Raw genomic sequence first — 24,008 nt, forward strand, 5'->3', positions numbered from 1 at the left:
CCTTCTATAAACTTCTTATTACTTTTTTATTATATAGGTAACAGGAAAGTGCCTTGGGCATCTCTGCATAAAATAGCTAAAACATTATTAAGTTACCAGTGGAACAACAAACTCTTTTCCTGTTTCTGTGTTTGCTGAATTAGTTACTTTGCTGCAAGTCTCTGTAAAAAAAAGATGTCTCTTTTATTAAGTTTTAATGAACATCATAGATTCCAGCCAGTTTCAGGAAGATGGTGGAACTTATTCCCAAATGAAGACTTTCTAATAGAAAATGCTCTAATGCTGTCCTCTTTTAAATTAAGGACAATTTAAGCGGCTTCAATACTTTCAAAAGCTGGGGGATCCAAATGAGACTCTCAAATAAACATGTTCAAATTATTTGGGATCGATAGATCTGACTTTCCTCTTGAAGCTAGTGTAGAAATTATATTCGGTATTGTTTTAAATTTCTGAATTGACTTGATACATTTGTCATGGAATGTATTGCCACAGCCTGATTTTAAGAAAAAGAGTTATCATGGAAGGGATGACATCTGAAATAAATGATTGCAATTCCCTGGCTAGTTGCCCACACAGAAAGCTTTCCTAGGCTCAGCTGCTGGTTCCAGAGCAGCTGGAGGATCTGGTGCAGCTCCTGTGTTAGTAATGTGCATAACAAATGTCAGGAATACATGCTGCATAAAAAGGGAAGATAACCTTTTCAGTGTACAAGCTGACTTCTTCCTTCAAGTATACTGGCATAATTTGAGCTTTCTCCTGATTCAACAGCAGCCAACTAACTGTCAGCCTTATCCTAATCTCCCTCTGACAGTGGCCCGGATAATCAATGCACTGGCTGAATGAGGAGAGACTGAGGTGGCTGAGACTTATGGCTCCCTATGCACGTTGAGTGAGAAGAAATAAAAGAAAGCACATTAGAAGTCCATGTGCAGCTCCCCATGGCTGAACTACTAGCATCCTCTGGATGTTCAGGAGGCCTTATGTACATCTCTTTGTCTGAGGGATACCTTGAATGGTGTTTTACATATATACATGTTCTCTACGTCTAGTGATGCTTTAAAATAAAACCCTAGTACAATTTATCACTCTGCTTTCAGAAAAAGGTTACTTAAGGAAGTATGCTTGTATGGGAAATTGCATAAATCTACAAACATACCTCAGCTTAAGAAAGAAAATATTTGGCAGTGAATAAAAAATACACCGAAGATCACTGAAAGATGAAATTCATAGGTAGGAACAGGAGTGCTGTAGAAGGTGGCATCTGGCAGTAAAAGCTTATAAATAGCTTTCCATGGGGACAAAAAGGTTACAGAAGATGCTTGCAAATTGGTGTGTAAATTGTATTTGCAGTAGGTGTTGCTTGAATAGGGAGGGTTGTTCATGTTCATTCTAAACTGCATCTGTAGGGCCATTGGTTTGATCTGAGAATGAAATCTGAAGTGTCAAAGTTGACAGCTATAAACTGAGAGATGATAGTGTCTGTGTGCTGTTTGCTTCATACGAATGCACTGTTGGGAAACTGTATTTAGTTTTCTGTGAGATTTCTGAACTACAGCAAGCTGTATACATATTATGATTCAGAATAACACCCTATCTCTCAGATTTCAGCATGGTGGAGCTCTTGTATGTAATCTAAAGAAATACGAAGTAAAACCTTTTACCTAAATGATAAAGGCTCTTTTCTGTCCAGGGCCTCCTTTTCCTTCCTTTTCTCTTCCTTCCAGTGGAAAGAAATATGTGGCATTATACAAGTACATCTCATATCCATGTAGCACAGAGCACACCATATATTATAGCCTGTGCTTGGCAATATTGAGAAGTATCTATTGAATTTGAATGAGTATTTCCAAACTCCACATGCAGGTATTCTTGTCCTTGTATCTTCCAAACAGATTAAACTGATAAAAACATTAGCATTTGTATTCTGAATTAAGTGTCCACTCATGGATTTATTCAGGAATAAATCTTTTGTTTCAGTTCACACGTATCTTTATTTCAGATCAGTGTTTAAATATAGCAGTCCTTAAGTGCTGTGTGTGATGGGGAGAAGAAATAATACAGACACCAAGTGTTTTTCCTGTGGAGGAGAAGGCAGTGGCAAACCCAAAGGACTTGTGGAGTTGGGCACAAGAATAGGAAGGGAATGATGGACAAATAGGCAAACGATTTTAGTGGAGCAGCGTTTGCTTTCGTGCTCTCTGGCATTAGCCAGGATTCCTGGAGTTTTATTGCCCCCAGCTGGCCGTTCCGCTTCCTCTGGCACCCACCTGAGTTCCTTGCCTCCCCCCGGCAGACTGAAACATCAGTGCTGGGGACTGGACCTTCCCTCGGTGACAGCTGTCCCTGCTCGGGGCTGTGGGACTGCTGGGCCCTCAGGCTCAGCTGGGCAGGGACTTATTTTATGTGTCAGACATTGTCTGGCTTAATTAACCTACTTCTACCTTTTATTGAGTAACCCCTTTTCTCTTTCTGCTGTCTCATTAAAAGGGTGAATAAAATCTCTGTCTTAATTTGTTGCACATTACACTTCCTTTCATGAGGCATACTTTTTACAGAGAGAACTTGCACATGTTCTCTCTTCTGTATTTTTGTGTTTTTTGGTTTTGTCTTGGTCTCGTTTGATATGCAGTCAATATTTCCCTTTACTAGATCAAAGATACAATGTTAGGCTCATATCTTCTGAATGTTTATTATTTTTATTACATTTCCCTTGTATCTCAGCTGGGCACTTTTTCCCCTGTCTTGCCTGACAGTGGATGAAGGATGTTTATTCAATTTCATAACACTAAGAACTCGCAATGTCTAGTTTTCGGTGCAGTTTGTTAAACTCCCTGTTTTATAAAAACCCCTCATTTGGTTCTGCTGAGCAAAGTCTGCCCTTTACTGTTCTCCAAAGTGCTGTCCTCATTCTAGTTTAAGCTATTTCCTTCTTTAATGCTGTCTTTGTCTTCTGACTTTCTTTCATTCTTGCTTCTCCTGTCTTCTATTTGACACTGAGGGCATTTACTTTGTTCTTTTTTAATCTCTTTTTTTTTTTTTTATTTCCAAAGTATCTTTTTTATATGATTGCAGTGATACCAAGCGCTAAGCAGTCACTTTGTCCTTAACTGAAGGTAATTGATCCTCGGGACAAATTTATGGTCTACAGACAGCTGTCTCTCCAAAAAAGGCACTTGTGATGTCTCTGGAGGCCGCAGAATTGTAGGTGGTTTGTTCTGTAATGATCAGCTGAAATTCACTTAATTAAGGATAACATGCAAGATGTGATATACCCGGGTTTTCATTTCATGTATTGAAAGCTTGTTTTTTGAAATTCAGTAGTAGTTTCTCCACCATTAGCTGATGCTTCCCTGCAATGTAGAAGTAATCTTAGCACACATGGCAATTCATTCTTTCCTGAGAATTGTACTGTTTTACTTCCTTTCTGCACTCCAGTGAAGAGGATGGCTTTTCCTGCAATGTGCTGTTACATAGGGAAGCTATCGTGTGTATCTGGTGTCTCTTTGAAATACAGACCTGAATTTAGGACATCTTTTTGTCTAGCTGGATTGTGAAATCCCTCTTCATAGACAGATTTATTACTAATTCTGTAACGGGTGGTGATATGTGCTGAAGGGACAGACGCTTTCTGAAAATGTTTTCTCTGTACAGGCCATTACCATTCTACTTGTAGGTAGAATGTTTTTTGTTTTTGTTTGGGCCCCAAAGGCAGCATCAAGCAACTGTATTAAAAAATTACTGAAAGTTTAGCATTTTATTTAGATATTTGAAGCAACTCCAGGTGTTAGACATGTCCTAGAGTTCTGAATTACTGATCTGATTTTTAGATATTGTAACTGGCATAGTGATGGAGGCAGTAAAAAGCCAGAAGAGGTGCTCTTTGAATAGACTCAGTTATTTTCTGAAAAAGATTGCCACAAGGAAAATGTAGTGTGTCATGAAGTTTATTAAGAAATCAGTTGCTCAGTGTCAAAACTCCTCCAGCAAAATGAATTATTTTATCCTTTAACTTTGGAGTTCCTCGTTTTTCACCAGTAATGACTTTCTTGTATTTCTTAATGTCAAATGTAAGTCAAATATAAGCGTGCTGATGCTCAGTGTCCTCATTTTGTTTCCCATTTCTAGTTTTTCCCATGTTCCTCTAAAAGGAGGAGGAAACCCTTTGTTTAGGCTACATGTTCTAAGTGCGAGGAGTGTTTATAGAGTATTCATCTGTTTTTCTTGTCCATGATACATGTGGTGACATCACTGCATACTTTTATATGGTTTGGACAATGCAAAACCAGCAGTGAAAATGGAGAAAAGCAAACAGCATGTTTTTATAATTAAGTACAGAACTTAGAGCATAGCGTGTGAGTCACGTTAAACAAGGAAAAAAGAAAGAGGGGTAGGGAGGAGGGGAAGACAAGAAAAAAAAAGTAGCTCTCTACTCTGAATTCAAAGGATGGACCTCCCTTAGCTCTTTCTCATAGTGTTCAAAGAAGTTCTGCTCCTCATTCTTCATTCTTTCTAGCACAAGGTTTAAAAAAGTCAAAATAGTTCTTTCCAAACACCGTAACTGCTTTTGTTGATATTTAACAAGTGTTGGAATGTTAATAAATTCAAACTGAGAGGTAAGAACCCCCAGTGTTTTGTCAACAGTATGAAAGGGCTAATAGGAAGACATATATCTAGCTCAGTAACCACAGTACCTGGAGTCAGCCACAGAGAAAATCATTGAATAACTCTTTCAGAGCACAGTCAGAGAAGAATTAACAATTATGATGAAGCAAACCTGTTTTTTGCATTTAATGTTTAATTAACTAGGATGAACATTATGTTACAATGTATGTAGCCTTAAGTGAAATGGATCTTATTGTTGGATGACATTCTAATTTACAGTGCTTATCAAATTATCTCTGATAGCTAATGAGAAGTAAAAGAAATATTCCTGTGGACATGCGGGGTTCCTGCTTTGTCACAGGCTTTTCTAAGTCTCAGGCAGAACAGTGAATACAAAGTCTAGCTAAAGTTTTTTTCCAGTTTTCTTTATCATGAGTAGAGCAGGATAGACACCTCCTTTGTCTTGCATTCATGTCAAGTACTTATTGCCATTTTTCAACAACATGCAGCACGCGTTTGATATTTGCTTTTCTCTCAGTAGTTTGCCGCTGTTGATCGACAATGAATTTGTGTTTTTTTTCAAAATCTAGATTTTTTTTTTTTCTGGTCCTCTGCAAATGTATTCCTCATCTTTTGTCAATGCATTAGAATTATCCCTCCTAATTATTTATGCACTTGAACTGGGCTTAATCCTGTTCATTTCAGATTGTTTCTTTTGCACAAAAATACTACTTTGAATTCTGATTCTGTATTCCAAAGTGTTTGGAATGACTTCCAGCTTTGTGTCATTTGACAGATTCTTAAGTGTTCTCTTTAGTCAGTCATCTAAATCCAGAATCAGATTATTAAAATGTGCTCAATCCAGGCCAGAATATTCCCCCCCTCCACCAAATTCTCTTCCTAATATGACAATAATGAATACACTTTGAGAGCACAGCTGAGAAGTGCATTCACCTTATGTTCATTTCATTTGGCTAGTAGTCCTTAGAGGTAGGCAACGTCACTAAGCAGATAACGTGCTATGGCTTGTTTTTCTCTCAGTCCCAATTGGAAGTTCTCATGGATGATATGCTGCCTATGAATCCTAGATTGGTGTTGATCACCATACTTCTCTCAAAAATACTTACAGAATTTATCCAAGATACCTTTCTCCTCCTCTTTTCTCTGATCTATTATGAAAGATACTTGTCATAAACCAAAATCAGATTGGTTTCACAGGGTAGCTCTTATATTGATGTTGGCTATTTCTTTCTACATTATGTGTATATGCTTGTGAATTGATTAATCACCTTTGCTATTGTCTTACTGTTTAGTAAAATCTAGGAAGTAATTCTAAAGGGGTTTTTCCTTTTCTTGGGTTTGAAAATAAAATCTAAAATTATTTAGAAATATGATTCCCTTTTCTTGTCCCTGACACTTCCTTTGCTGTCCACAGATCTTAAAGAATATTCACTGATGGTTTAAAGTTTCGTTTGATTAGTTCCTTGAATACTCTCTGAATAGTTATCAGATTTCGTTGATTTAAACACATCTTACTTATCTACCATTCTTTTCCAAATATGACCTTAGGTCCTAATCCCACAGTTAAAAATCTTTATGTCATAGTGAATGCTCAAGTAAACTTTCTGGTAAAGGCAAAAATAAATAAGCTATGGACTAATTGAACCTCCTCTTCGTTATCTGCTGGTTTTTGTACACTTCCTGTTAGAATTAGCTTGCATATACTTTCTTATGGCTTGGATCTCATGCATACTTACCAAACAAAGCAAATGTTTTTGACTGTTAGAATTTGAAACTGTATTATGGTGCAAGATCTTGGCCAAGTATTGCAATACATTGTATTGGCCTCTGTTATTTCAATGGCTTCACACCTGGTGTGATAATTTTCAAATCGGTTGGATTACAGTCTTGTTTTATAAAACAATTAAAAAACATTGTCTATGAATAAGAGCATCATGAATTTGTTTAGAAGATAGCAAACACTTATGGAACAGAGCTCCTACACTGTTTAGCATTTTAAAGATAATACCTGGTATCCTTAATTTCATGTGGACATGAGTTAGCAGACTATGTGGGTTAAGGCACAAAAAATGCAATGGCCTCCTTTTGGTCTGACTCAACAAGTCTGTGTGAATCTCCTGCAAGTATCATTTTCAGAAGTTTTACTGTCTAGAGGATAATGCTTATCACACTGCACATATGTTTGGAGAGCAGGCAATGGAGTTAAATGTTCTGTATTTTTACCAAGTAGAGTTGTTTTCAAAAATCAGCTGCCCTTTCTGTCATGTGAACTGTACTATTTAATGTGATTTCCCTGAATTTACCAGTTCTGCAGAAGAATATCAGAAAGTTTCCAAGATTAGACAAATTGGAAGAAATAAATCATGAGGTGAAGAGGTCGTGCTTTTACATCTAGCCTATAAATGATGTTGCAAATTTTTGTGACCTGGTTTAGTGAAAGGGTTAAACAAAGTGTTATGCACTGTTTGCTGTCTTTAGGCATTTGTTCTGTATCCATGGACTTATTTTAATGTAAATAGGCACCTCAACAGCTGTGTCCCCTTAAGCACATTTTATTTAGCAGCTGGGTTATACACGTTACTTGGCAGCCATGGATTTTCAATTTTTCCCTGTGCCAAGGGGGCAGCTGGAATAATTTGAGTGCTCATTAATTTGGGAGAAATATGAGCTGTGTAAGTCAGACAACATGAGTCTTCTGTATGGTGTTGTACAAGGATAAGCGGATCAGGGTAGAAGCAATTTGCCCTGTCCCAAGGGGGTCTTCGTTTTTTTAATAAGCTGGTTATGAAAATTCTATTTCTTTGCAGTTTAAAGAGTCAATTAGAGTCTGTAATTTCTCTCATATAACTGGAGTGGATGAAGGTTAACATTAGGCCTCCAGAGTCTTTTCACAGTCATTTACAAACTTAAATCAGGTAATAGTTTGTAGCTAATTATAGAATGATAGAATAGTTAGGGTTGGAAAGGACCTTAAGATCATCTAGTTCCAACCCCCCTGCTATGGGCAGGGACACCTCACACTAATCCATGTCACCCAAGGCTCTGTCCAACCTGGCCTTGAACACCGCCGCAAATGAAGCATTCACAGCTTCCCTGGGCAACCCATTCCATGTAAGAAAATACACAAAAGTATTTTGAAAGCTGTTGCAGTCATTAAAGCCGCCTGTACGTTAGTAATAAACACTTGTAAAAATTATGGTATCAGCTAAAATGCCAAAAGTGAGTCTGGAAATGCATGTTAAATATTTATCTACTCTCTTTATTCCTTAATGAACAAGTTTTACCTCGCATTTACATATATATTTTAGATAGCATTTACATACAGATATAGTTAATGTGTAATCCTTCCACTTTATGTGGTCAGAAGGCCACTGAGCTTCTGAACAGGGTCTGACAGACATGGCTCATGACTCACAGCAGAGCAGACATGCCTCGGTGACACCCTGGAAGCCCTGATGCCCTCAGTCCTGATCGCTCATCCACTGGCTGTGCTTCAGTTACACTTCTTTCTCATTCTTGGCAATCATCAGCTTTGTGTCCTACTTCCATTTCTGCAGCAGGTCACCTCTTAACCTTCTCACTGCCACCCCTCTCAGTGGCTGCCCTCATCCAGTAGACAGAGAACATCCTGTCAATGAAATATAACAGTGTATTAAATATTTAGTTTGAATTGACTTAACTGTGGGAACACATGAATGCTGTAGGGCTACAAAAAAGATAAAGTAGAGCTAAATTTAATTTTTAATCAAAGATAAAGGCTGTATAGTCATTTTAATACTGACTAGTACGCTATGATAGTCTGAGCAGCAATTGCTTTCAGTTGCTTGAAATGTCAAGATAGATACACATGATGTCTATTTAATGTCCTTGTTGTACCACTTTGATGCTTCAAACAATTTATGGTGTATATACACAGTGTCTGAAGGATTAAAGGCTTTTCAGCACTGCAGACAGTTTTTATGTAAAATCTCATTTGTTTTTCTATCCACTAACTCAGCGTTTTCAGAAATATTTTCTTAAAAGAAATTGTATTGCTTCTACTCACAGAAAGTCCAACAACAAGTAGACATTCTTACCAGTTTGCCAAGCAGTGGGTCTGCTGTTCTGTAGAGCAGTTATCTGCCTTTGTAGCTTTTGTTTTGTCTGTTTTTTGGTTTCAATGAATTAGTAAGGTAATCTTAAAATTCCATGAACAAACTTTTTTCCTGTTCTTGCAAGTAAAGCCTTCAATTTTTTATTCTGCTTGTAATTTGTAAAATTCTTTGCATTATATGAGAAGATGTAGCTACACTTTTCTGTGCTACTTCATAAAACTTCCTGTTGCTGGTTGGATTTCTAAAACTTGAACCTTGAGCCATTGAAATCAGTATAAAAACTAGCAAAATTCAGTCGTGCAAAAATAAACATAGGCTTACAAAGTTGAGCTCAGCACTATATTGACTTTTACCTAAAATGGTTGCTTCAAAGTACGCAGGCAGGGATTTACATCTCCTTGCTCAAGTCAAGTCTGCATGAAAAAGGTAGGTGATATCCTGAGTCACAAAACAGAAGCTCACTTCAACACAATTCTATAAAGCTTCCATGAAACAGATATTTTATTCAACTGGACATTTTTAGTAATGAGTTTCAGAGCAGGAGTGGCTTTGGTTCAAATTTTTCTGGATTTGTTTTAAAGGTTTTTTTTTATTTTTTTTTCATTGCACAGAATTTATTCTATGAAACAGTTTTGTTGATTAAATATATAGCATCCAACTAATGCTACTAACCTATAATATATATAATGGCATTGTACAGATGTAGCCGAGTGGATCTACCAGAAAGCCCAGAAGGACCTTGTATCTGGTACCTTTTTCAATTATCCTTTCTACAGTTTGATGGCTACAAAATCATTTTGCCTTTGGTAGCAGAATTTGGTGCTCAGACAGCAATTACATTATTAGATTTTAGCTAGTGAAATTTAAAAATCCTTTTTACAGGCCTAATTCTTATTTCAGGTGAGAATTGTGCATGCTGATTTGTTTGACTCTGAGTACCTTGGTACCATTGTCTGTTTGCTTTTATGTTAATACCATTGTACTTTAGACTGGAGTCTCAATTGCCTGTCTTCCTAAGCTTACCCACATTTTCAGTGAGCTGATTTCTATCCCATAAACTGAGTACAGCCCTTTCATTTTGCCTGAAGATATAACCTGTATCTTCAGCAATTGGTCCTGATAGCAATGAAGTCCCTTGTTCATTTGTGAACGAGGCTATGCATCCAAAACTGGAGTAGTAACAGTGGTGAAATACTTCAAAGTGAAAAGGACAAATCCTGATAAATGGAAGAGGTCAGCTAATAACTGAGGCAAAATACAGAAGAAATATACTGTATTTGACAGAACAACAGACAAAAAAAAGCAGCTGTAACCTCAAAACAGTCAAGCTTTTCTGGCCATAAGCTTGTTCAGGCCCCAGCTTCTTGGCTCATGATCTGTACCTTTAATCTCAAGTTTCCTCTCCAGCATTTTTTGGATGTTAGAAACTCCATTACGGATTGGTAGAAAATCAGTGATAAAACTTCTAAATATCACCTTATTTTGTTACACTGCTTTCCCAGTTGCCAATTTTTATAAAATGGTTTATGGCTGTAATAATCCTCTCAAAATCAGCTGTTATGGGAGATAATAGCCAGTTGTCAGAACATTAACCACCCTTGACTTCACTTTGCGCCATTATGTATCAAAAGAATGAACTGGTGGTGAGGTTGCCAGGTGTATTAAATTATATGATGAATTAGAGAGATTCTGCAGCAGGGATAAGTGTCCAAAAGAGACTAGTGGAGATTGCCAAACCCATTATCTGATAGGACTGCAGGCTGGACAAAATCCCAAGGGTGAAAGGCCAGTGCTTTATCCGTTATGTCATCCTCTAATCTGTGTCTGCACCATGCACAGTGAAGTATACTGCAAATGAGTTACCATTGTTCTATGTTACATCCTGGAGCTATGTAATAACAGAAGTGGAGACATTGGCAGTATTTGGTTACTCAGAATTTAGTCTGATTTTGTTCTTTACTCATGGATTCCTGCAAAAAATATTGGTTAATATGCAAGAAAGCCTAAGTAGTGCAGTAGCAAAAATTGTATGAGCCTGTTTTTTCCACAGAAGCTTCAGTTAGATCCAAAAAAGTTGGTTATGTCATGGTTTCCACACTAATCCTTTCCCCTCCTCTCCATTCAGACAAATTAATTTGTTTAGACTACTACTTTGCATTAAAGGAAAAAAATATCTGTTCTACATTTCAGCAAATCCACCCGCATTTTAAAGAATGGCAGTAATCGGTATACTTGAATTAACATCAGGTATTTCATCTAGGCTTGGCTGTTAATGGTTTGTAATGACTGATCTTGAATCTTGCATATCAGAACTGGAAACAAGAATTTCTGATCTTTTCAGATGAGAGGACAGAACTTGTTTCTAGCTCTAATAAGTAGAATCATATTTTATTTTGAAGTAGTAACATTGTTATTATAGAAAACTGATGTCAGGTAATTTTTGGAAGTTATAAAATAGTAAGTTAAAATTTTCTTCTCCCTCTAGACCTCAGGTAGTTGAACTCATGGTATCATGGCTGGCTTTACCAGTGGAAGGACATAAAAAGTAGAATAAATAAAAGTTTCTAAAGCACAGTAAAATATTTCTAAAATAGTTCTTCAGTAAAAGTGCTTTAGTATATACACGGTATTTGGAGGCGTTGAATTGAATCAAGATTTTATTGCCATGCTATAGATATACCTGAAATATTTATAACAAACTTATCTCATTGTCTCAAAATAATTTGTAAAGGTGGGAAAAATGATATAGCATATGCTGAAAGTAAAAGTTACAGCAAAGGTCAGCTGGGGTTTCGCAATGTTGTGGAGGGTTTTTTGTGTTTTTGTTCACTTGTGTTATTTTGTTTTTCAAGTAATCATAACCTTTTGAAAAGGAGACTCTGGCATGTAATTTTCTATACATAGTCTCAGCCCAAAAGTTGAATATTCTCAAAATCTGTGAAAATTTTGTCTGTTAAACAGCTAAAAAAATGTAGTACATTCAAGATATATTGTGTTGTATTACACTTTGTACCTTACTGATTAGTTATTTGCCATCATTAATACAGCTTCATCACCTGCTCTGTCTTGCACAGTATAAAATAGCATAACCTCATCTTCCTCTGCTAACAGTATTCCTAATGTATTGGGTGGATTTTGACAGCAGGAATTTATTCTTCATAAATCTTGAGTTACGTTATAATTTTCTGTAAATCAATAAAAGATGTCAGCACATTTTCAATGTTAGAAGAACTATCCTAACCTGATGTCTCAAGTAAAACGTGTAGCTTGTTTGAATTTTCTAAGAGTGCCTCTCAGCAGCCCTGGACCTAAAGAGCGGATCTAGAAATGCTGCTCAGAGGCGAGTGGGACACAGTAATGCTGTCCCCTGACCACAAGGGATTAACTGCAGCATCAATTTCCTTCTTTCCTTTTTTCCTGCACGTATTTTCTGAGGTAGGTCTATAGAAAGAGCTGTTGGGGGTGCGGATGTTTGGGAAAGGAGGGCTCAGCTGCTGGATGATCCCCAGACAGATTAAGTGTTTGTTACTGTTTTGCTTACAATATCTTGGTTTCCAGTTAATTAGACCTATTAATTATTTGGGTTTTTTTTTCCATTAACTGTCCCATCAGTATTTAGGGTACAATGCACAGTGTTTCAGATATCACTATAATAGAAAACAGTGTTATAAGATTGTCTGGGTACAGGCTGAAGAGAAAACATGAGAAACTGCACAAATGCAGACTTTTCCAAAAGGGGTATTTTAAATTCTACAGGAGGAAAATTAACAATGAAGAACCTTTTTCTAAGTAACTTAAGGTTTAAGGATTCAATTTCATGAGGTAATAGCTTCAATTTCACAGCTTCCTTGCACTAAGTGCAGTGTAAGTTGAGTCTTTCAGCACCTTACAGGGTAAAGGTCTCTAATAGGGTACAAGATATTGTAGTAGTGCTATCTTGTGTTGTATCACAGGGCTTTGTAGCCCTTATCAGTAGACTTTTGTGTGCTCATTTAAAACATTGTTTTAATGGAATTTCCTGTTATCAAATAGATCCTTAACTCATTTTTTTCACCACTTCATAATAAAGAAAGAACTAAATTTTTTTTTAAAAGCTATGAAGACATTTGGAGATAAGGTTAAGTTTCTAGAGTGACCTTGTATTTTTACTGCTCTTTTCCCATGCCTGAACTTTGCCTGGGATATTATGCCCTTTACAACAACCAGCTACACTGGAGTACACTTGGAATTTGTTATTATTGGAATTATTATTATCAGATTATTTTATGTGTGTGTAGGCTAAAATTAGAAGCTATAATACATCTCAAAAATCAGTACAAAAGCAACATTTTTGTCTTTTCAGATTTGCAAAGGTTATTTGGGCAAAGACCTGTGGCCTGTTCAGGGTTTCTGAATGTGAATCTTGATGAATGGATGCAGTACAACTCTCAAATATCTCTGACTGCAGCCACATAGGATGTAGTCATAAAGATTTCCTCACAGGAAAGTGTGGCAGGGTAATGCACATCTCCTTAACATAGGAAGCAACTGCGGTATCAATTGCCCCTTTGCCCTCTGGTGTCTTCTGAGGCAGAGCTGTATAAGAAAGGTCGCAGGACAATGGGCATAGGAGGATAAGTACAGAGGAGTGATACCAAAGGCCAGTCTTCAAATGCAAAAGGCACAGTGTAATGTTGGAAGGAAAGCAGTGGTAGTGTAAATAAAACCTCAGTTTTCTAAATTCGGGAGTGAATTTACATTACCTACTTTTGGAATTTGAACCTAAAAAAACATCAGAAAATTATAAAGCAGCAGGACCCCAAGGAAGAGAAGCCACCAGTTATTGAGGCTTAAAGGACAAGGAGTTTAGAAGGTTATCCTATGGAACTTAAGACTACTATGTGCTATAACAAAAGGGTAAAAAGAAATGGAGCATGAACAATTTCATAATTAACAGAAAGCTGGTTTGTAGAGACAAGTAATTTACAAAATAAAACTGAAATAACAAAATAATAGAATGAGAAGGGTTTTTTAATTTACTTTTTGACTTCTTGGTAAACTTTCAAATAGTGGGGAACCTCCCTAATGCTATTTTTCTGAATACAAAAATGGGTCTGTCTGGAAGGGATGCACGTGAGAGTTTCCAAAGGAACGTTTTAATTTTCACCTTAAGCTTTTAAATTTCCCTCTATACATCCCATGTGCTCTCTTAGTCATATTCAAAGATAATTCCATCAGAACTTGTCATAGAATCATAGAATGGTTAGGGTTGGAAAGGACCTTTAGATCATCTAGTTCCAACCTCCTTGCCATGGGCAGGGACACCTCACACTAAACCATGCCACCCAAGGCTTTGTCCAACCTGGTCTTGAACACTGCCAGGGACAGAGCATTCGCAACTTCCCTGGGCAACCCATTCCAGTGCCTCACCACCCTTACAGGAAAGAACTTCTTCCTTATATCCAATCTAAATTTCCCCTGTTTGTTTTAACCTGTTACCCTTTGTCCTATCACTACAGTCTCTAATGAAGAGTCCCTCCCCAACATCCCTATAGGCCACCTTCAGATCCTGGAAGGCTGCTATGAGGTCTCCACGCAGCCTTCTCTTCTCCAGGCTGAACAGCCCCAACTTTCTCAGCCTGTCTTAATGCAGGAGGTGCTCCGGTCCCCTGATCATCCTCGTGGCCTCCTCTGGACTTGTTCCAACAGTTCCATGTCCTTTTTATGCTGAGAACACCAGAACTGCACACAATACTCCAAGAGAGGTCTCACAAGAGCAGAGTAGAGGGGCAGGATCACCTCCTTGGACCTGCTGGTCATGCTCCTTTTGATGCAACCCAGGATACACTTGGCTTTCTGGGCTGCAAGCGCACACTGAAGCCAGCTCATGTTCATTTTCTCATCAACCAACACCCCCAAGTCCTTCTCCACAGGGCTGCTCTGAATCTCTTCTCTGCCCAACCTGTAGCTGTGCCTGGGATTGCTCTGACCCAGGTGTAGGACCTTGCACTTGGCATGGTTAAACTTCATGAGGTTGGCTTCAGCCCACCTCACAAGCGTGTCAAGGTCCCTCTGGATGGCATTCCTATAATGCATGAATATGTTTTGGCAGAGTAGGAAATTAAATATCAGTACAAAAATGAGTCATCTTTTTCCTGGTTGCCCATCTTCACTATTCAGATGACAGTACGTAGTACAGGTTCAAATATGTTAAATGTAGACCAGTGTTGGTTTTTTTTTTTTTTTTTGAAAAGTTCTTTAACAAGTGCAGGAGGCCTAAATAAATGGCAGCTATTTTCATTATTAGGTTCACAAAATTCAGGCAATTAGAGGATTGATTTTGTGAATCTTGAATGCAAATCAAATCTGGACCAGCTCTGGTTTCATCTGCTCCTATTGTCGTTTTTTTAGCTGTTGATCAAATGAAAATTCTTTGATTAGTGCCCCATTGAGGCTGTTGCTTTGGAAAGGGTGATACTCAAGCGGGGAATCAAGCATCTTGACCAGAATGGTCACATGCTCTCTAGATAATAAGGGTGCCTCCAACAGTATCTTCAGCTGTATTGGGAGAGATGCTCTAAATTGCTGTTTTGCTGAATCTTTATTTCCAGTGGGCCTCTGGTTGCCTATCACTACTCCATGGCAATGATTCATTGTTATTTATTATCCAAGTTATGTACAAAATATTTCCTAACTATCTTAAGTATGTTCAAAAGACTCTCTCCTGTGTGACTGTTCCTCTGGCTTTCTACTGTGATAATATGCACATGTACCATTTCCCTGTGCAGTTTGGTTAATTCTAGAGCAGGAATTGCCTGAAGAAGTCTCTGGGATGGCCAGGTTCTCCAACCGAGTATCTAAGGAACACTTTGAACTGTACAAATAGTGTCTATCAGGTGGTCCAGCCATAGCATGAGTTGCCTGGGAAAACCTCCAGGACTCTCCCAATTTCCCACCTTCAGAGCTCCTGTAACAATTAAGCCAATTCTTTTGTGGAGAGGCTGCTTAGGAATTCAGGCAATCACTCAGTCTCATGTTGATCCATTGTTCCCAATCAGTCCATTCAGTCATCTATGTGGGGACTAGCTAGGGTGTTCCTGGACCACCATAACTTATAACTATGGGAACTTGAATTTCATCCCTATATCCCACTTATAGCTTAAATTCCATAGCTGTTGCCACAGGACTATTTTTATTTCTTGCTGAGCCAGAAAGGAAAGACTGTTTTGTTAAAGGTGTCCATGAAATAGTTTGCATCTGCAAACAGAGGTCTGCACTGTCAGGTGCAAGCAGAAGTCCCATTTTCCCTCCCACACTATATTTTAAGTTTCTGGAAATACTATTTTACCAGCTGTTTGGTGTGAAGATATGACTTCACAGTTCCAGTGTAAAACATTGCAGATTGACTTGTCTTGCTTAACATAGATAGAAAAAGGTCCCTATTCTCTTTTCTATCCTGCTAGTCAAATTAAGTTTCAGAGGTGAGGACAGTTCAGGGACTGCAGATTAGTCTATGCATAATGGATGAAACTGTTAAGTGGATATTTCAGATGAAGTGGTTAGCACTGAAATAGCTGTCATTTAAATCATCAGTCTTAGGTTTCCTCACTAACGGCTGAGTGTATGCATCTCTGAGATTTCATATAGGCTGTCTGTCCAGAGTTTAAAGGTTCAAACTTTAGAATATTCCCTAGCTGTAAAAGCAAGAAACTTATTAACTTTTAATTTTTCAAAAATTGAAGGGATGCTACAAAGAAGAGAAAGCAAACCACCTGTGTGGCCTAAACCATCATCTGTGCCTAGGTAAAGTGACAAGAGCATTGCTGTAAAACCAGGGAGAAAGCACGTTAAAAATAATTACACAGTTAAATATCTACTGATGATTTAAGTATTTTGTGTAAGTTTTGTATTCAGTTTTGTTTGAACTACTGAGCTTGGTAGTTCAATGCCTTAATATTTACTTCTGCTGTGTACATGCACAACTTGTGACAGTGGTTGGTATATTTTGCTTCTTCTTACTAGCTTACTATTGGCTAGTGATTTGGACTTGAATCCACAATCTTGCATGTAAAACCTCACTATTGTAAAATACACTGTTGAAATTAGTCTGTTGCTTAGAGTGAATATGATTCCACAGTTCAGAATCATTTGAGCTTCTGCAGCAGTCTTGTAGTAAGAATAGTAACTGAATGGAGTGCTCTTTCACAGAGGTGTTCCTTCTAAGTCAGGAATGAGACATAATAACAAGGTAATCTATGGGAGGTTTCTACAGCTGTTTTGAAGATAATTAAAATACATCAATCTCAAATGGTATTCTTTGCCATTCAACACCCGCTTTAGAAAGTTGTAGAAAAATATGAAGTGAGAAAGTCACAAGCTCTATTAAAGAGTCTAGTTTTACTGTCTTTCCATTTCTATAAGGTTACTGTGGAGCTCTCACCCATTTTCTGTGAACACTGGCTTAAAAAAAGATAGACTATGGCACATCTCTAGGAACTACATGCTGTGTAGGAATAGCAAGTGTATTTCCAAAGATTAAAGGTTTTGCTCTTGGTGTAAGTTTTGCTTTGCATTCAGTGAATCTGACATCTACAATTTTCAGCTTTGTGTATAAAATAGATCAATTTAAAACTAGTGTTTCTGCTTAAGAATATTTCCTTTCTCCACAGCTAACAGTTCATGTTAAGCCTTAATACAGTGGAGATCATATTTTAGGGTTCAGACATTGAAAGTATGTTGATTCAGGTATTTCTCTCAAGTATCTTTCAAAGCCTTCAAAATTATCCACAGCTGAAGGGTTCTCTTTCTGTCGTATGTTTTTTTGCCAGAGAGGTGCTTACACTCTCTGGTGCAGATTCCTTCTCAGATAAAAATGGTCTCTTCATTCAGTCACAGTGCTTGGATATTGAAAGGTGTTTTTCTCATTTGGCATATACTTTGCGAGAGCATATGTAGACTATGTAAATGTTGTTACTGGATCTTCTGGGACCGGCTTGTAACAACTTTGAATTTATTCAGTCTGCCTTGAGTAAAATGTTCTGTTCATATGGATTCAAAAGAATTTTTAGTGTCTTAGCACTATGTTGTACCATAAGATACCAATACACCTGTATCAGTGTGTGTGTGTGTGTATATATATATATATATATAGTGTGTATACTTATGTTAAATCTCATAGTTTCTGTTGTGTTATCTTTAAGGGCCAATAGAAACCACAGAATGAGACTCTTTATACTTCCTTATCTATTAGAAATTACTGAGACGTGTTTGAAATCTCTATACTATAAATACTTATGAGTAGAATGTACAATATTAGTGTTGTATCTGGATTGTGTGAATAAAATAGGCACTTTAAGCAATCATTTTGCAGAACAGAATGGCTCTGACACACTTCCCATTCAGTTACTTCAGATAGACAAAGAGAAAAAATTGATGGTCGCTATTAACAGTATCTTCCTAACAACATTTATCTTACAAGGTATCTGAAAATATAGATGGATATTAAATCTGGTACCTAATGTCTACTTATTTACAATGACAACTTCAGCAGTAACTAGGACACAGCGTGTCCTGTTTTGCAGAATGTGTAGCCCATCACTGCATAGGTCTTGTCCATGTGCAGAAGTTGAAGTGATTTCATAGAATTATAGAATGGTTTGGGTTGGAAAGGACCTTAAGATCATATAGTTCTAAACCCCCTGACATGGGCAGGGATGCCTCACACTAGACCGTATCACCCAAGGCTCTGTCCAATTTGGCCTTGAACGCTGCCAGAGATGGAGCACTTACCGCTTTATTGAACAATCTGTTCCAGTGCCTCCCTTACAGTAAAGAACTTCTTCCTTATATCTAACCTGAACTTCCCCTGTTTAAGTTTAAACCCATTACTCTTTGTCCTATCACTACCGTCCCTGATGAAAAGTCCCTCTCCAGCATCCTTGCAGGCCCCCTTCAGATATTGGAAATTAAGGTAGTACTTATATAATATTGACGTAATTGTATTTTTATGTAGATTTAGAAAACAGGTATAAAGTATAAGGTATAATATATAATTATTATGGTATATTGTGCTGGATGCTACCAGCACATCTGGAATTATTACATAAAATACCTATCCAAAAGAGTAAAACTAATATAGTATAAAAGGTATGTAGATCCAAGTTTGGTTTGAAAAATAGGATTTAGAATGTAGACTTATTCACTCAGGCAAGTTTCAATTCTAAAAATTTATTACTGAAGTCACTGCTATGACCTCTGAAAGCAGAAAATATGGCAAGTATTTGTAAAATTACTTCTACAGGGAATGCTTAAGGACTCATGAGTATTTCCTACTGCAAGCTCACAGTGAATTGTGCTTACACTGACGGGTTCACTGAACTGATCAAATGAAACTTTTAGAAGTAGAACTATAATTAGAATCGTTTGCTATCAGAGCTGATTTTGAGGTTTCTTCTCACAATTATCCACAGAGTATTAAACAATATTGATGATACCTATTAATATATCCTTAAGGTCAATGTAAAAGAAAAACTTTAATGCATCAGTGGCATTGTTTTTAACTATAATACTTTCATGTGACCTTAAATAGTTATTTTCTTATGAAGCTACTATGAATACTAAGTCATTTTATCAAGTAATGACCAACATAGAAATGGTATTTTAAAATTATAGATTACCTTATGCTTTGTTTTATTAAAGATTTTAGATGTCATGTTGACACTGGTAAACGTCATTTATATAACATGCACAGTGAAAAGTGCATGGAGAAAAATACACAACTCGCTGGGAGAGGGAAGGAAAGCAGCACTTAAGCTCTGATCATTCATCTTCAGTACTAGCTCTCTACTCTCTAGCTTTTATTTTTATCTTTTCAAGTAATGCCACAGAATTACCAGTACTTTCTATGTTGCTTAAAGTATCTTCTAGTGAAACTGGAGATAAACTATATGTGTAAAAGATGCCCAGAGAAAAAATCATTAAAAGTCTTTCCACAGTATCATGGAGGCAGCCCTTTCCTTGTAGTGATCTATGATACCAATTTGTTGAAATTTTATTCTTTGCAGTTTTAATAGTTAGTTTGCTGCCTACGCCTACTAGCATGCTTCCTGCACATCCTTTTAGATAAGGCTGGTCTCTTTTCATTAGGAGCACAGTGTAGTATGATTCTTTATAGATTAAAGCAGATCATTAAATATAAACCTCTCAGATGTATTCCGTCTCATCATAGGCTATATTCAAGCATCATTTTCAGGAAGATGAATTGAGACAGTGATTTATGCTGTATTTTGAGGGTATAAATCTCACTGTGCCTTTTCATGTACGTTTAGAGAATAAAAATTTGTTTATTAATGCTTTTTGTAGCCATCAAAGCATAAAAGTACCATTCTTTTGTTTGATGCTGTGAGTCTTGGATAGGATTATATGCATACTGTTTAGTTCAAAGTATTTAACCGCAGTACACAATCAGTGTGTATACTTTTGAAACTATAAAAAATCATGATTGAGTTCTATATATGTTCCATGTTTGAAAGTCTGGGAACAGGTTTGTGTTTGAAATCTGGTCTGTAGGCTTGATAATAACATAAAACACCATGAATGTCTAGAAACAGGATCTGGCATAAAGAAAATGGCCAAAAGAGCAGTGAGGGCATATAGGATCATAACTGACAGTAAAGAGGGAAACTTTCAGAGAGACTTTAAAATTTCGGTAAAAAAAAAACAACTATGGGAACTTTATAATAAGTTGGTATGCTTTACAAATAATTTCATTTGACTGAAAAAACGGCTCTAATTAAAAAACTAATTCTTTCTTTTTAATTGCAAATGAATAAAATTAGAGGTCTTCATAAACGTCTCACATCATGACTTTTTTCTGTGTAATTAGCTTTGTGCATAATTAAAGTATGTCTATTTTGTGAATGTGAGACCCAATTAGGTATTGAATAAAATGTTCTGGAGCATATATTTTGTTGTGTACAGCTTTTTAATGGTGATAATAGAGTTTCTGTAAAAACAGTTTTGATCATGATGATTCTATTAAGTATACTGATAAAAAGGTAAAAGGATTTTAGTTTACTTACTATTTTTAGTGTTACAACATGGAGTTAGTGATTTTCTTTCTTCTCATCCATAATGATAGCACCATGTTTGCAGTTACAAATTGTAATTTTCCATTCCTAATGTAATTTAATTGTTTTATCTTCAAAATAACAAAAAATAGAACAAGTTCATTAGAAATTTGACTGATTCTCAATAGGAAATCAAATTTTTCATCCCTTGTGTAAAATATTGCTGATTTCATAGAATCATTTAAATCAGAAGAAACTTCTGAACATCATCTTGTCCAACCCTCTGCTCAGGTGGGGTTAGGTTAGGCTGCTCAGGAACTGTTTGGTCTAAGTTTTACTATCTCCCAGGATGCGGTTTCTGCAGCATCTCTGAGCAATGTTCTCTAATATCTTATTACCCTCATGACAAAAATGTTTTTCCTTATATTGAGTCAGAATTGCTTAGGACGTTTTAATGACATTTGTCCCTTGCTGTGCTGTCCTCTTAGACTCTTCTTGAAGGTGGATGCTGTCTTTTCCAGTATGTCAGTGTCTTGTATGGGGGAATCCCAAACTGAGCTCAGTGGTGCAGATACGTTTTTTCGGTGGAACAGAAGAGAATGATCACTTTGCATTTGTTTTACTAATATACCAGTATGCACTTGGCTGCTTTTACCTGGACAAATCATTAGGGAATGGGTAAATAGTTGTCACAGTTTAGGCACATGGAATAAGAAACATATGCCTTAGCATGGCAAAAGCTGCAGAGGGTAGAATATGGGCTTTAGCTGTACCTGTCAGGTGCTGTTCCCAGTTTTCTTGCTGGGATCTTAGATGGATCAAGTGTGACTCAGTGTGCTTCATCTTACCCAGCTATATCAGATGGTAGGTATGGAACTGTGGGGTCTCTAGATGGAATATGCTGAGACCCAGGACTATGATTTCTTTGCTCAGCATACACCTATGGTGGTTACAGACCCAAGCTGAACAGGCGGGCTGTGAGTGCCACACAAACTTGTATTAGTGAGGTACAGGAAGCTCTGGACAAGATACTTCTGTTCCATTCTCTGTTTATCTAGCTAAAACCCACTCAATTATCTTTGCTGCAGTGTCCCATGTATAAAATAGGGTTGAGAGCAGAAGGTATGGGATAGACAATGCTGTCATCAGCTTCCTGTGAGGGCAAATTGGCACTTTTTTTTTTGGATGTATGTATTATAATATGGAACTGGGGAGTCCAGACAAACACGTTATCATATCAAGGCCTTCCTTGCATCTAGCATTTCCAAAATGTTCCCTTATCTGCCAAGAAATTTTATCTGGGCAGAATTTTAAGGCAAGCATAATTTTCCTGGGATTCCTGGTGTATAGGTCTGTGAGCATGCACATACATAGACAAGCTGCGCAGGTTTTTGTGGCAACCTGGCACACGATTCCACTGTTTATCACTTGATAGCACAGTGCCACCTGGGCAAGTGCCAAGTGGGTACCTGCCTCTAAGGTGACAAAGATACTGTATCTTATGGACCTTGGAAACTGAGGGATCAGTTTGATCACCTGGTGTTTCAGATCCTTTACCTACAGAAATAGCTGCTAATTAAGTGCCTCTTCTTCCACACTGCAGCAATTTTCTCAACTCATAAGTGAATATTATATTTGTCTGGAAAGTGCAGTTTTGCTTTGTGCCTCAGTGGTTTTAGTTTATTGTCACTTACACTTTCACTATTTAACCATAACTTTAGTTAAATATCAGATATTAAAAACATCCAAAGAGATCAGCCGTTCTCTTACATTGAACAAAAGCCACATTTTGTTATTAGAAGACCTTACTGGTAGAGATTTCTTTTTTAACCTACTGTGCTGTTTAACCAGTAATACTTACTTTAAAAGGGCTTGTCCAGATGAATTAAACATCTGTATCTGAAGTTCCACTGTGTAAGATTTAAATGCAGTATTAATTGACTTGATCTTTTGCATTGTGCTCTCAGGTTCGTATTTTTACCTATCTGATTGGAAGAGAAGCTGCCTTTGCTGATAACCTGAAGTGGATGGCCTGTGCTAACAAAGGTTAGTTAACCTTCAACTGTGAAAGCCTTGTTTTCAAAACCCTATTACTGAGCTTTCCTGCGTACCTGATCCTTCTGCAGATACGGTATCACTGACAACTAATCAGAGAGGATGGGTTGTTTTTTTCCAGGAAAGGAAAGGACTTACTTGTCTCGTAGCATACAATTAAAAAAGATTAAACCCCCCTCCTCCAAAATGCAACCAAAAAAAAAAAAAGAAAAACCCACAAAAACTTAAATGCATTTTCTACAAAGCTTTTAGAATTTGTGATTTTAAATTTTTGTTCAGAGAACAAACTTTAATTTCAAAGCATTACTTCCACTATAGCTGTTATTACTCAGAGTCAGTTTGATTCCTAAGGAACTGACAGTGTAACTGAAAAAACAGGTTTCTATTCTTTAAGGAAGGAGCATTAAAACATGTAAAATGCTGACTGAGATGCTAAAGTAAAAGGGCTGACTACCATAAGTAAGAGCAATTTGAAAAAAAACCCCAACCCAACAAAAAAGCCCAACAAACAAAACTGTAATTAATCTTCAGGTTTTCCTTTTCCTTTCCTCTTGGAAAAAAAATGTTCTTTTTTTTTTTCCTTTGTGCCACATTACATTATGATGAATTGCATCAGGTGCTATCCATTTAGTCATTATTTCTTTAACTACTGTTATGTCCAGCTGATGGAAATTACTCAGCTTGAAGTCTTGTCTTAATCAGCTAATATTACACCATAATTTAGTTTAAATAATAGTATAAGAATTCCTTTGAAGCATCTTTTTTGAAGACAATTTAATCAACAAAATCTGTTAGGTTTTTATTCCAGCTCTACAGATTCATAAGGATCTAAGTACAGCAACTCAGAAATTAGGACCAGGCAATACAGACTGCCTTAGCAGATCATCTGGTCCATGTCTTCCTTATTCCCAGCGGGGGAAAAGTGGTCCCCTTCGTCATTCTTCAGGACTACTTTGTTATTTTCAGAGCCATGTTGTCAGAATCTTACTCACATGAATCAGTTAAACACATTAATGAGTGTTGCTTCTATGGGTCTTTTTTCCCCCCTCTCCGTTTAATAGTTACAATATCTGCTCTCTGACAGCTTACAATGCAAAAAATCAGCTACCGCTAATCAGTAATTAAATACAAAAGTATCTATAGCTTTGAAAATCAGTTGGAAACAGCGTCAGTCACTATGTCACACCGT

General features: G+C 37.1%; 1 protein-coding gene and 1 long non-coding RNA gene across 5 annotated transcripts in view; one reads left to right on the forward strand and one right to left on the reverse strand.

The window, feature by feature from the left end:
- LOC133270559 (uncharacterized) overlaps nucleotides 1-24,008 on the reverse strand; it is a 985,299-nt gene that overhangs the window by 791,037 nt on the left and 170,254 nt on the right. The gene's annotated exons all lie outside the window — the stretch shown is intronic.
- Nucleotides 1-24,008, forward strand: part of CACNA2D3 (calcium voltage-gated channel auxiliary subunit alpha2delta 3) — a 448,379-nt gene that overhangs the window by 267,343 nt on the left and 157,028 nt on the right. For all 4 annotated transcript variants that reach the window (XR_009743824.1, XM_061455854.1, XM_061455855.1 and 1 more), the window contains exon 12: nucleotides 22,732-22,810. Coding sequence is in view for 3 of the 4 variants with exons in the window: in XM_061455854.1 (XP_061311838.1) it covers nucleotides 22,732-22,810 (79 nt within the window). In the remaining variant the exon portion in view is untranslated. The remainder of the gene's footprint in view (nucleotides 1-22,731; nucleotides 22,811-24,008) is intronic.

Source organism: Pezoporus flaviventris, unplaced genomic scaffold, assembly GCF_033815535.1.
Source record: "Pezoporus flaviventris isolate CSIRO_AGI_PZ_B2104156 unplaced genomic scaffold, CSIRO_AGI_Pfla_v1 ptg000021l, whole genome shotgun sequence".
Classification (NCBI taxonomy): domain Eukaryota; kingdom Metazoa; phylum Chordata; class Aves; order Psittaciformes; family Psittacidae; genus Pezoporus; species Pezoporus flaviventris.